The sequence below is a fragment of the Ascaphus truei genome, chromosome 3, assembly GCF_040206685.1.
Source record: "Ascaphus truei isolate aAscTru1 chromosome 3, aAscTru1.hap1, whole genome shotgun sequence".
NCBI classification, from domain to species: Eukaryota; Metazoa; Chordata; class Amphibia; order Anura; family Ascaphidae; genus Ascaphus; species Ascaphus truei.
In genome coordinates this window covers 15,264,061-15,278,897 of record NC_134485.1, presented here as the reverse complement: position 1 = coordinate 15,278,897, position 14,837 = coordinate 15,264,061, and the positions used below count along the sequence as shown (strand labels likewise).

The 14,837-nt window shown below is 42.5% G+C and overlaps 1 protein-coding gene across 2 annotated transcripts in view; it reads left to right on the top strand.

Annotated features, from left to right (window-relative positions):
- The window catches only part of GAP43 (growth associated protein 43), a 102,687-nt gene extending 88,308 nt beyond the window's left edge, over nt 1-14,379 (top strand). For both annotated transcript variants that reach the window (XM_075593652.1, XM_075593650.1), the window contains exon 3: nt 13,729-14,379. In XM_075593652.1, the coding sequence (XP_075449767.1) occupies nt 13,729-13,817 (89 nt within the window). In that variant the 3' untranslated portion in view covers nt 13,818-14,379. The remainder of the gene's footprint in view (nt 1-13,728) is intronic.
- The last annotated feature ends 458 nt before the right edge of the window (nt 14,380-14,837 follow it).

Genomic DNA, 14,837 nt, shown 5'->3' with positions numbered 1-14,837 from the left:
CTACTGTACCCCTTCCTACAGTACCCCTTCCTACTGTAGCCCTTCCTACAGAACCCCTTCCTACAGAACCCCTTCCTACAGAACCCCTTCCTACAGTACCCCTTCCTACTGTACCCCTTCCAACAGTACCCCTTCCAACTGTACCCCTTCCTACTGTACCCCTTCCTACAGTACCCCTTCCTACAGTACCCCTTCCTACTGTACCCTTTCCTACTGTACCCCTTCCTACAGTACCCCATCCTACTGTACCCCTTCCTACAGTACCCCTTCCTACTGTACCCCTTCCTACTGTACCCCTTCCTACTGTACCCCTTCCTACTGTACCCCTTCCTACTGTACCCCTTCCTACAGTACCCCTTCCTACAGTACCCCTTCCTACTGTACCCCTTGCTACTGTACCCTTTCCTACTGTACCCCTTCCTACTATACCCCTTCCTACAGTACCCCTTCCTACTGAACCCCTTCCTACAGAACCCCTTCCTACTGTAACCCTTCCTACTGTAACCCAGCAGTACCCCTTCCAACAGTACCCCTCCCTACAGTACCCCTTCCTACAGAAGCCCTTCCTACTGTACCCCTTCCTACAGAACCCCTTCCTACAGAACCCCTTCTTACAGAACCCCTTCCTACTGTAACCCTTACTACAGCACCACTTCCTACTGTACCCCTTCCTACTGTACCCCTTCCTACTGTACCCCTTCCTACTGAAACCCTTCCTACTGTGACCCTTCCTACTATACCCCTTCCTACTATACCCCTTCCTACAGAACCCCTTCCTACAGTACCCCTTCCTACTGTACCCCTTCCTCACCACCCCTTCCTACAGTACCCTTCCTACTGTACTCCTTCCTACAGTACCCCTTCCTACAGTACCCCTTCCTACTGTACCCCTTCCTACTGTGCCCCTTCCTACTGTACCCCTTCCTACTGTAACCCTTCCTACTGTAAACCTTTCATACTGTACCCCTTCCTACAGTTCCCCTTCCAACAGTACCCCTCCCTACAGTACCCCTCCCTACAGAACCCCTTCCTACTGTAACCCAGCAGTACCCCTTCCTACTGTACCCCTTCCTACAGTACACCTTCCTATTGTAACCCTTACAACAGTACCCCTTCCTACTGTACCCCTTCCTACAGTACCCCTTCCTACAGTACACCTTCCTACTGTACCCCTTCCTACAGTACCCCTTCCTACAGTAACCCCTTCCTACTGTACCCCTTCCTACTGTAACCCTTCCTACAGTACCCCTTCCTACTGTAACCCTTCCTACTGTAACCCTTCCTACTGTAACCCTTCCTACAGTACCCCTTCCAACAGTACCCCTTCCTACAGAACCCCTTTCCTACTGTAACCCTTCCAACAGTACCCCTTCCAACAGTACCCCTCCCTACAGTACCCCTTCCTACAGTACCCCTTCCTACTGTAACCCTTCCAACAGTACCCCTCCCTACAGTACCCCTTCCTACAGAACCCCTTCCTACAGAACCCCTTCCTACTGTAACCCTTCCTACTGTAACCCAGCAGTACCCCTTCCAACTGTACCCCTCCCTACAGTACTCCTTCCTACAGAACCCCTTCCTACAGTATCCCTTCCTACAGCACCCCTTCCTACTGTAACCCAGCAGTACCCCTTCCAACTTACCCCTCCCTACAGTACTCCTTCCTACAGTACCCCTTCCTACTGTACCCCTTTCTACTGTACCCCTTCCTACTGTACCCCTTCCTACTGTAACCCTTCCTACAGTACCCCATCCTACAGAACCCCTTCCTACAGAACCCCTTCCTACAGTATCCCTTCCTACAGCACCCCTTCCTACTGTAACCCAGCAGTACCCCTTCCTACAGTACTCCTTCCTACAGTACCCCTTCCCACTGTACCCCTTCCTACTGTACCCCTTCCTACAGCACCCCTTCCTACTGTATCCCTTCCTACTGTACCCCTTCCTACTGTACTCCTTCCTACTGTACCCCTTCCTACTATACCCCTTCCTACTATACCCCTTCCTACAGTACCCCTTCCTACTGTACCCCTTACTCACCACCCCTTCCTACAGTACCCTTCCTACTGTACTCCTTCCTACAGTACCCTTTCCTATCGTACCACTTCCTATTGTACCACTTCTTAGTTATCCTTCCTACTGTATCACTTCCTACAGTAACCTTTCCTACAATAACCCTTCCTACTATACCCCTTCCTACAGTACCCCTTCCTACTACACCCCTTTCTTTTGTCCTACTTCCTACATTTCCTTTATAACACAATATAATGCCATGGCCCCTAAAATAAGGAACATCTTTGTCAAACATTGGCCAATATTGTTACAGGATGCAACTCTATCACAGATACTAACATCACAACCATCTATTGTTTTTAAAAAAGCAAGTAACTTCCAGAATAAATTGGCACCTAGCTGTCCTTTAAATCAAGGGGAAAGAAAAGTGACGAACATTCAGGTCAAAAATGGGTTTAGACCATGTAGTAAATGTATAGCCTGTAAGTACATTTGTTGCAGTACAGAATTTAAATCTAATGTTACTGCTAAAATCTACAAAATCCTGTCACACATTACATGTAAGTCAGAGTTTGTCATTTATATGCTGCAGTGCCCTTGTGGCCTACAATATGTGGGACGCACTGGTCGTACCTTTCAAAGACGAATATACGAACATGTCTATAATATAAAAAAGGGTTTAACATCACACAGTGTGTCCCACCATTTTTTGATACACCATGATAAAAATCCAAAAGGCCTTGTTTGTCAACCTATTGAATTGTGTACACCCAATTGGAGAGGTGGTGATAATATACAACACACCAATAGAAGGGAGGCCTTTTGGATTTATGAACTTAAGACTCTTTCCCCAAACGGGCTTAATATTGATTTTGAGCTGGGTTCCTTTTTGGGTAAGTGAAGTGGTTAAAACAATTTATAAATAGTGTGGTCTAAGAGTGATACAAATTAGGACTAAGTGCAATTTATTGGGCAGCACTTCACCTGTCTGGTTCTGTTCAACTATAGGTATTGGTAGTCTGTACAATTAGTAGTTTGGAGAAGGTTTGAATATCCTTTTGCCACATTCAAGTATTTTTGGTATACATATATGATGTTAGGATATCCCAATGAGATAGTATTATGAGGTATGGTCATGTGTTGTTATTATTGTTATTTTTATGTATTTTATGTGTGTTAAGTAGTGAGCGACATAGTGATTTGATATTAATGGCATGCTGGATATGTAGCTTTAAATGGCCAATTAATTTTTAATTGGTTAGTGTATATTATTGTTTCCCCTAATATCAGTTTCTGTAGCCCCTGAGGAAGTGGAGTAACGTCCACGAAACGCGTAGGGCAGGTGACATAGTCACTTTGTGTTTGGTACTGGACTTATATGTGACAATTGGTTTGGAGCCTTTTTACATTTATCAGCTTTTGGCATTCAGCACGCACGAACTGTCCCTTTAAGGGCACGGGCACACTCGCTCGCGGGCGCGCAGAGACAGTCTGTGAAACCGGAGGAGGGAGTGAGGAGAACGACCACACGTGGTGTAGAGCTGTGAGCCCCACAAGCGGGCCTCCGTCACCGGCACTGTTCCTGGCAATCCCTGAAGGGAGGTTTTGCATGTGAGTCGCGGCGGAGCAGGATTACAACACTGCAAAGAACCATCTGCGCCAAGAGGACACTATATAACATCGCGTGTTTATGTCCTGCTGTTTGTAAGTAGGGCTCCAATTTTTCCATCCTGGATGACCAGCGGTTTTTACATTAGTCCTTACCATTTTATGGCATAGTTCTTTTTAATAAAGAGTATTTTAATTGTCACTAGGAGTCTCACTGTTATATGTGGTGTGTAGTGTAGAACTGTTTTAACCCTACAGTGTTGCACTATGATTTGTGTTTGTTTGTGTTTTTTCCAATACATGGCCTGTCAAGCAAGGGTGCGGTCCCCCTGAGGAGTACAGGACTTTCCATTGAACTTTTGGCGCCAGGTTTTTTCCTTTTTTTCCACTTCCTACTGTACCCCTTCCTACAGTTATCCTTCCTATTGTACCACTTCCTACAGTTATCCTTCCTATCGTACCACTTTCAACAATAACCCTTCCTATAGTAACCCTTACTACTGTACCACGTCCTATTGTACCACTTCTTAGTTATCCTTCCTACTGTATCACTTTCTACATTAACACTTCCTACAGTACACCTTCCTACAGTAACCCTTACTACTGTACCCTTTCCTACTTTACCCCTTCCTACTGTAACCCTTACTACTGTACCCCTTCCTACAGTACCCGTTCCTACAGTACAACTTTCGACCTACCCTTTAATCTGTGATTTTAAGGGCGTGTGGGAGGGTGTTACTGCTTAGATATGTAGCAAACATGATGGCACTCTGGGGGTCTTTATACAGATGTAACAAGATTCACTGTCCCGTCATCGTGGACAAAAAATCAAAAGTCCGTGGCGCTGTGGACAGTGACGATTGTGGCCTGGGAGGATTAATGCTGCAGGTGGTCCACAGTGTTACTCCTCTGCTTGATCACGCCACTGATTGAGCCACCTGAGCTGAAGCAGGCATATCCTTAAAACCTGACCTGTTGGTGGCCCTTGAGGACAGGAGTTGGCTACCCCTGCTCTAAGTGAACATACACCTTATTAAAAGTATCTATCTGCAGTAGTACATCTGCTGTATCTAGCTCAGACGCAGCACTGCCCAGACTGAGACCTCAGTCCTTTATCTCAGCTTAGCAGGGTGTCTGGAAGCTGTTAGCCAAACCTTTAGCACAAAGGCTTTGTTGAAACGCACTTTACTGCAGTGATACATTCAGTTAATTTGGTATTTCTCTCAGGTGCAACTTGGCAATGGAAATACTTATTTTACTGAGAAAGCCTTAAGGGTCACAGAGGAGCGGCGGTGTTGGCAGGTGGCTGATAGCAGTGAAACAGCGTAGTCGTATCTCCATAAGTGCAGAGATATTATTGTAAAAGGGGGGTGTTTATGCCTTGTCACCTGGAATCTGAACAGTGGCTTTCAAGTTGTAACAGGACCTGTGGAGAAACCCAGGAGAGAACAGAAAATCATACAGGAGAAAATATGGCTTTCTCCGGAGACGCTTAATCTGGTCCACCAGCCAAAGATGGCAGGTTTCCACAGCAACCAGTGAGCTGATGTCTAGACACTGTGAGCTGCGGGTCTCTTCTGCTTTTATGTCCTTTAGCTTCACAGCCCATGGTAATGCACACACACACACACGCCAGAGGTTTTTCTGTCCCAGAGTGATGGGCTGTGACAAGCACGCTTACACGGAAACAATAACTCTTGTTAATTGGAATATTACAGAAGTAGTAGATGGTATGTTTCTACCATATTGTATTTTAAAGAAACACTTTTCACTGCTTTCTTCCACAAATTATGTTGTCTGCAGTGATGATTTACCTTCTTTCTTGTTTTTTTTTTTTAAACGCTGCAGCACTCCAGAAATATCTGCTTGTTTTGCTTTAGGATTTTCAGGTTCATATGAAATTACTGGATATGCTTCCTATTGTCAATCAATGATGTTAACGTAATGTAATGTGACCAGGTGTGAACCAGACTGTTTTGGGGGGAAAGGCGGAAGGGGGCTTTTGCCAAGTGGCAGCATCAAATGCAAGACATTTGTAGTGAAGTGAAGCTACGTAAGACTGACACAGATATGTCTGAGCTGAGATTTCTGCGATAACAGATCCTGCAGGGATTTTTGCAGCAGACAAGAGCGAATGAAGATGGCGGCCGACAGGCGACATTTGATACGTCTTAATGTGGGCTTTGCTCTTCAATGTGTAGCTGGACCCTGTGGCAGGAAGGGTTAAGAAATGGTGGGAGTTTAGGATAATGACTGCAGCGTGAGGCTCTGAAAGTGTAATGATAATATTAACAATAGAAATATTTGGTATGCATAGAATTACTCACGAAAGTAATTCAGAGGCGCAAAACCCATCAAGCAAATGATGAGTAGATGTGTACAAATGACACAGTATAACGAGGTCACTGGATCCACTTCCTTGAACCGCAGGGGATCTCAGCAGAGTAGAATCTCAGAGGGAAGATCTTGGGTCGTGAAAGAAATGACAAAAGAGAAACAGACATAGTGTAACACGTTTACTATAAGGCACACGTAGTGAATAAGTGGATCGCACTTACAGAATGCCCAAGTAAAAAAGACTTTGGGTGTTGTTCGTTAGGGACACCCGCGTCCTTCTTCTATGGGCCGTGGTGCATTAGATAGAATTACTCAGGGAACCAGTTCAATACTAGTGTGGAAAATATACGGGTCAAAATTCAGTTCTGTTTGTACAAAGTAATTAACGGCTAAGATATTGAAGTATGTATGAAATAATAGAACACACCTGTGTAATTCTACAGTCTAGGCATGAGTAGAGCAATTGAACCGTTTGGTTGCCCAAAACGTAGTCATTACGCACGATGGGGGTCTGGCACTCCGGGGGCCTCGTGAAATAGTGTCTGCGGCAACGTCATGCCCAAAGAATGCTTGTTTTCAGCTGTGATGGCGTCCTGCGTTCCCATGGAGCGCTGGATGCAATTTGAAGTGAAGGGAAATGGAAGAGCTGAAATATTAAAATTGACAAAATATGCGAAAAAAATAGCAGTGCCTTGAGTGACGTGTTGTATTGATGTAAACACGGATGGCACCGCTGCTGATATGAATCATCGAATTACAACGCTCAGATCCCATGAAATAAGATGTGTGGCCATATATGTGGACCACAGACTAGCCATGTCATTCTGTGATTGATTGCTAATTGGTCAAATGCTACAAACCAGCCAACAACAAAAAAACAACATTAGGGTACAGAAATATAAAAGTCATAATTGTGTTCATATTACAGTATGTACAGTATACAATATGGTATCAAAGTCCATAAAGTCACCCATAGATGCAGTGCAGTTTCACTTCCTGGCTGCAACATCAGATTAGGGGAGAATCCACTACAAGAGCATATCTGCCCCTCGTTACTTCTCAGCCTTAATTTCTCACTATGCAGCATCCCGACTCTTGCGTTCCGCTCCAGGATGTCTTCTCTCTATCCCCTTTGTATCTAAAGCCCTCTCCCGCCTTCAACCTGTAACGTTGCTGACTGCAAACAGATTACGGACCCGCAAGGCAGAGATAGGGAGTAATACACCGACCTTGGCCTGGGATCAGAGGCCTAAGATGCAAGGGTAATCAGGTACGTTCCAGGGTCGAGGCAGGTGGCAGGAATAGGATAGTCCAGGTCCGGTTCCGAGGTCGAGGCAGGTGGCAGGCAATCTGTGTGGCTCGATTTTGGGGAGTTATTTTCACTTGCCTTACTGACTGGGGGCTGCCACGGAGTTCAATTGTGCTGTACCCATTAAAAGTGGGCCAACTGTAACTGCTAGATTAACTCCCTATCCGGGAGAAAAATATGGCTTCCGAGTGAGCACGCCCCAATAACTACAGCTACAGCCCACATGATTGAGCTTTGCTAGACCTCTGGAGCTTTAAAGACCAAAAAAATTAAAAATATTTTTTAGGAGGGGGGGGGGGGGGGGATTGCTGATATATATTGATAAAAATTTTTTTTTATATATATATATTTATATATATATATATATATATATAAAAACAACATTACCATTCTCTCGTCCGGTAAAGATAGACTGCACTCGGTTCAGTAATCATGAAAAACTGTATTGGGCATCTGAATAGAAAAGATAAGTCACCCAATCCGACGTTTCGGTCCTGGAATAGGACCCCCTTGAGAAAGGTCCTATTCCAGGACCGAAACGTCGGATTGGGTGACTTATCTTTTCTATTCAGATGCCCAATACAGTTTTTCATGGTTACTGAACCGAGTGCAGTCTATCTTTACCGGACGAGAGAATGGTAATGCTGTTTTTCTATTATTTGAGACTAGCACCTGTCTATATGAACCAGTACATTGAGTGCAAGCTGTGATGTTTGTTTATATATATATATATATATTATTTATATATATTTATATATATATATATTTACACAAGGTGTGTGTGGAGTGGGAGTGGATATAAATGGTGTGGGTGGGTGTGGAAATGTGAGAGTTTGTAGCACAACTAAAAGTGTGTGTGGATACTTAGTGGTCCCTATTGGTGTATAGGGATGGAAAAACAACACACACCTTGTGTAAAGCACTGTATATACTGTGGGCTCCCCATTCATTTTTATTCACACCGATACACATACACACTCTCTCCTCACTTGCTTTCATTACCTTTTGACACCTCTAGCCATAAATCTCATCCACACCGGGGGAAGGAACAGCACAGATAACATTCCAAGAGACACTGTTTTTTAAGTAACCTTTTGCTTCATTCATTGTAACATCGCCGGAAGAAGAGATCAGTGTATCTCGAAAGCTCGCACAAATAAAAGCATTTCGTTAGCCACAGAACGGTATCATCTATTTATTTTTTGATTATATATATATATATATATATATATATTTTTTTTTAAGTATGGATATTTTTCATGGTATATAGATTAGGCTACTGCTACCTCACTGCCCTGGCTACTAATTTATTTGAATGTGATCTTGTTGCATCTATTACAGTTTTGTCCAGTGTTACATCTGGAAGGGAGTTAGTTCTCCCTGATATCCAGTAACTAGCTGAGTCCAGATTGGTGAACAGAGAGAACAAGAATGCACAATTTCTTACAGTAGAATAAAAAAATAACAATTAGTGGGGAGTTTGTCAAGTTTCTGTTTTCCTTATGCATCTCTGTAGTGTACAAAGCAGTGTACATGTAAGTTTGTATCCATGCTACAAAGGGGTAGAGCCTCAAATGTCCGTTAATAATTTAATGTTGCAGTCTAAGCAATATCCTACATGTGTGTTTTTTTAAATAAATCAGTTCTTTACTATGAGAAAATACTTGTTACATTTAAAAAAATAAACTATTTTAAAGACATTTTTAAGGTAAGAGGCATTTTTGTTCCTATAGCAACCATTTACAAAGTCACACCCCCTTCCCCTTCTGAAACAGCATCAACTTTTTGAGCCCGGCCCTCTCTAGCAGTGAACCAATTGAATCTAGTGCCTGCCTGGTCACATGATCTTCCTCACAGAACTTTGGCTGTCAGTGCAGCAGATTACCCAAGATGCATTTAGTGAACCTCCAGCCAAATTTCAGCGATCGATTACACTGAGAACGGAACGATCAGCAACTTAGCTAATCACTTATCAGTGTGTAGATTGAATTGATGCACATATTGAATGGGGAAAAAAAGCTTGAACTGCATTTTTAACGAGGCGTTAACTTCAGTTAACATATCGTTAAGTGCTAACGGGGATCTTCAAAGCTCAGTAACGATGCGCTAAGTGCTGTTTTCAGCCGCAACGAGCCCTTGTGTTCCCATAACGGATGTTAGTGCTAATGATATGCAAGACAGGCGTTCCCTCTAACAGCGCATATCCTCAGAGCTCCGTTACAGTTACCGCAGGGATTTAATGTTACGCGAGGTCAGAGCTAAAGGTGGCGTAACTCACATCCAGACCCTGATATAGATCTGTTACAGGCTCTGGGTAAGTGTAAGACCACAGCTAGGTATGATTAAACTACCGTATTGTTATTTACAGGGCTCTTTTCCTTTCCTATCTTCTTTTTTAACTTTAATTAAACACCTATTCAAGGACCTGATAGAAGTAACGCTGCCTTAGGGATACGAACTGACTTGCACAGGATAACATGGAGCTTCTAGTGGATTTTTACATACTGCTAGTTCTGACGAAATTGGTGAAATTCTGGTCTGGTATGTTTCTGTACAAAGGTTCAGCTGGACAAAATGTCTGCAACTCATTATGATGTCACAAGTATGATGCCACGTGCGGATAGCCTACCAGGTACAACACCCAGTGAACAAAAAAGGAAAAATAATGTGCGCTACTAATTAATACTCTATATATAGTGATAATCAAATGACCACACATAAACAATACACCTATGTGATAAATAATAATATCAACAACCTCTAATTAAGTGAAGAGGGCGTCTGCGGCTGCTTGTATTGGAGTGGCTCAGTACCCCTATAGAATAGTGGGACACAAGAAAAAACTGCACACAACGCATATGGTGAAGTATGTTCAATAAAAGTGTTATATTAAGTAAGGTAATATATCTGCGTACATCAGGATATAAAAAACAGGCATTACTCGTACAAAGACATGTGTTACCAGACGCCGGACACCGAAGGCAGCAGGATCAGTCTCTCCCTCGGTACCCTCAGATGGTAATCAGCTGGAACCTCGGAGCGTGTTCTCTGCAGATCCCCTACCTAGTAAAGGTTGTCTCTAAGCATTTAGCTCAATCTCTCGAGCTACAGCGGGTCTTGTATATATATACGAGCGGCGGTTGATCCAGCTGACGGCCGCCATTGCCTGACGTCTTGCCGTCGATCACACAGAGCAGCTGTCTGCAAGTGTGATTGTGGACTATCACCTCCTCCACACCGAAGCTGCTTACCTTTCAAGCAAGCCACCAGACGGAAGCTCCATAGTGACACTCTGGGAGCAGTTACCTACAGTACCTGTAGAGAACACGCTCCGAGGTTCCAGCTGCTTACCATCTGAGGGTGCCAAGTGAGAGCCTGATCCTGCTGCCTTCGGCGTCCGGCATCTGGAAACACATGTCTTTGTACATGTAATGCCTGTTTTTCATATCCTGATGTACGCAGATATATTACCTTACTTAATATAACACTTTTATTGAACATACTTCACCATATGCGTTGTGCGCTGTTTTTTCTTGTGTCCCACAATACCCAGTGGCTGACTTACTTAGAGAAATTGTGGATGGCGGATCAGAGGCGGTGGAGGAGACAAGCATCCCGGGACAGCGAGGAAGAAGGTTGCTATAGGGAGGGCGGGGGTGAGGACGGCCAAGAGCAGGTTCCAGGCAGGTTTTTTTTGGGGGTGTTATGTAGGGGCCACACAGTTGTGTTGCCAGAACTTCAAGAGTAACCTTGAACTGTCACTACTTTACTCCCCCCCCCCACATCCCCAGGCAACGCCGGGTAATTCCGCTAGTATATATATACTGTGTTGCCGAATGTTTGTCTGTGTGTCTCATTATGCACGCCCAAACTAAAAGACCTACTGTAGAACAACCAAACTTGGAAGAATTCTATGAGTTAGTACAATTTCTCTCAGCCACTGAGTGTTGTACCTTATAATAGGCTATATATCTGGTATATGGCATCATACTGGTGACATCCTAATGAGAGTCAGATAGCTATAAAGTTGACACACAAAGCAGACGAAGAGCGAAAAAGAGGAAGTCAGTTGCCACGTGAGGTGAAAGTAAGAATGCTGGAAAAGGAGAGAGCATCCGAACGAATTGGGGACATCATGTGGTATCATAAGGTAAAGGAAAGTGATGGTAGGAAGAGAGATGAGGGGGGGGGGGACGGAGAAATGGAGAGGTGAGAGGAGGGATGAGGTTGGTTTCTTAGAATTCCAGAGCAATGCTGGGTACTTTCAGCTGGTACATTATACTTTATAAACAAGATGTCTATGAGTAATATTTTAATCAAAACCAAAAAGCATATATTTTTTCTTCCTATTCAGTCGTGTAAGGTCCATTACACAGTATTAGTAATGTAGTTATTGTACCATTAGAGATGGCAAAACTGGGTGTGATTAAAATCAGAACCTACTGTACCAGAACCTTACATTCCAAACACAAATACAAAACCCTTACTTTTTTTTACATCCAAAACCCCAAATTGATTTAGCACCAAAACCAGAACACCGGGTCATGAGCCATCTCTAGTTATTTCTCTGCATATATTTTTCCATTGTTTTAAGTTTCACGTTTCTGTTTTCAGTTTTTTCATTTCCTAATTGTTTTCGTGATTTTATATTAATTTTAAGCATTTTTTATGCTTTATAATGCTATGTCATCATGTACCTGCTTGATACAAAAAAAGGGGAAGTGCGCAGCTAATATGTGGTATAATGCACAATCGTGAATACAATGTGCAATAAACAAACAATATTGTTGACCTTATAAGTGCACTAGTAGTGCGTCTGCAGCCTTTCTTGGGGGTTGGCTCGTTTCTTATGTACTTGCTTGGCTGTTTTTTTTTTTTTTTCTCCCAGTATAATTTAAAATCCAAAAGTAAAAACCAAACGCATCGAATGTTGACATGAAACCTAAACCACAATCAAAACACCCCAAAAAAATTAAACTCTAAAGTAATATCAAAACTAAAACATGAGTGAGAGTGCCCACTGTTACTTACTAATGATACAATCACTGGGAACTTGATGCATGGTTAGCGTTGCATTAGTCCACTTCCAACCATAATAAGGTCCTTACTGTTACATGAGGTTACATGGTATTTAACCATTCAAGCAAGTGTCCAAAAGAAAGAAGTGCTATTTCTGTCTCCCATTTCCTCCTTTTTCTTTATATGAAAAGTGAATTAAACATTTTATATATGAGGAAACAAAAGAGAATATTATGTGTGATCAAGGATTGTGACTTTTCGCAGAACAATATTGCAATTTAACTTGAGGGACCATCTGCCCATGAAAGGCTTTAACTGTTTAATATGTACTTCTTGATAACAATTTTATTATATGAAAAAAAAAAACAGAGGTCTATTACGTTGCATAGAAGTATTATCAGAAGGAATAAGCTGCTTACAGTTCTTTTTATGGAATATAAATGAGTGCCGAGCAAAATAACAAAGGTCAGGTCAAAACAGCACATTTCTGTACAAACTGGCAATTCCTTTAACTGTCTCAATGTAATCACATACTCCCTTATGCAACCCTCCAAACATTTTCCATTTGAGAAATATTCGGGACTATTTATCCAATTCCCATTGTGTAAAAGTGGTAGAAAAACACAGCACAAAATTTATCAACTAACCCCCAACCCCCTCCACCCCCCCGAAAAAAATTGGCTGAAAAAATGGGTTTTGATTACTCTAACACATTGTTGAACGGAGATTGCCTGAGATTGCATCAGAGTTGCTTCTGGGAGAAACATCAATCCAGAAATAGGAGACATCCCTTGTGTCTCATTTTCTTAGCTGGTGGGGCTATTAAAACCATGCCAACATGTCAACTTTAATGTCAATCTAATAATGTATGTGCCTTGTATACTGCCACTCCATTTTATTTTAATGTTTTTATTGTGTCTCAGTGTTTCGATCTTAAAGTGAATTGTCTCGAGACACTTGGGAACCAAAGTGTTGACACACAGTTTAACATACGGTTAAGTGCCTGCATAGACTGATAACAGTTTTTTTTTTAGAAAATCCTTGTGTTAACTCAGAGAAGCAGGCGATCAAACCATGATCAACTGAAAACTGCCAGTTATGTTGGTGCGAGTTCTCCGCTGATTGAGGTGTAATCGGGCACATTGGGGCTTAATATATCAGCCCCTAAAAGTCTGATTCTATATAGTCGGAAGAGGTCGTTTGGGCCATCTTTGGCCAATAACCCCTATTGATGTCAATACTGTGGGAATTTTCGGCTGAAAATTGCCTGAAAGTCCATATGAGACTTTATAGAATTACGCCCTAAGTCTTCTAACTAGATACTGGTCCAGTATTAAATATATATAATAATAAGCTGAAATGACTAAAAAAAAAATATGTATGATGCTTAGTGGTAATAAACAAGGCTTAACTGATCTTTGCCTCTTCTGTTCTTTCCCCAGACGATGTAGAAGAAACCAAACCAACTGAAAGTGCCCAACAGGAAGAAGTTGTGAGTGAAGAAACCAAGGCGAACCAAGAAAATGCCTGAACACATTGAAATGTTCCCCCGTTTCTCTCCTCTTGGACTCCATCGTTCCACCTCCCCCAGCTACCCTCTATCATTCTCATGACCCTCCTCACGTGGCTCCCACCACCTCACACCTCCTCCCTCTTATTTCTCTCTGTGTGGCAGAACATGTAAAAGGCAGGAAAGTTTCAGTCAAACCGTGTGGCTTAAACATTTTAAGTGTTTCTTGGTGTTGTTAATGGCGAGTTTTACAGTACGGTCCAATCCAATTCATTTTGGAGATTCTCTTGCACTGTATCCAAATTTTATTCCAGCGCCCCGTTGCTCTTCTCTCTCTCTCTCTCTCTCTCTCTCTCTCTCTCTGTGTTCCGCTGTGTGCAATGTTCCGTTCACCTATGGATTTCAAAACTATTCAGTGAATTTTTAAAAGAAAATGTCTTTTTTTAAATTTTTTATTTGTTTTATCAGTTTTTTTTTATTCTTGTTCCTCTTCAATGTGATGGAATTAACTTAACAAAAACTAATTAGCCCTCCCTACAGTTTGTTTTCCAAAATAAAGCAATGTGCCAATAAGCGTATAACCCACAGTTCCCTGCGTCTTTTCCTTCCTGTTGAATGTGTTGGCTTTACTGCTTATTCATGGGAAGATTCATAGTTTCTGTTCCCACTTTTTATTTTCTTATTGTCGCTGATAGTGCATGTCATGCTAGTGTAATAAATCTAGGCTACATTCCAATGCTAGCTAAAATAACTTACAGTCTCACTTTGGTACTCACAGAAAAGTACAATTTCATTAATGTTCAAATCAGTCTGGTCTTCTGTTTCTTAAATGCCTCATGGTGCACAAATGTTCGTCTTTGTTCTATTATACTGGTATTGCCAGTGACAGTGGCAGTGCCAGCTTTTTGGGGCTCCATATGAGACTATATTGGGACAGGAGTGACCAACTCTAGTCCCCAAGGGCCACCGACAGGTCATTTTAAGGATATCCCTTCATCATGGGTGGCTCAATCAGTAACTTAGTTAACGAAAATGGATATC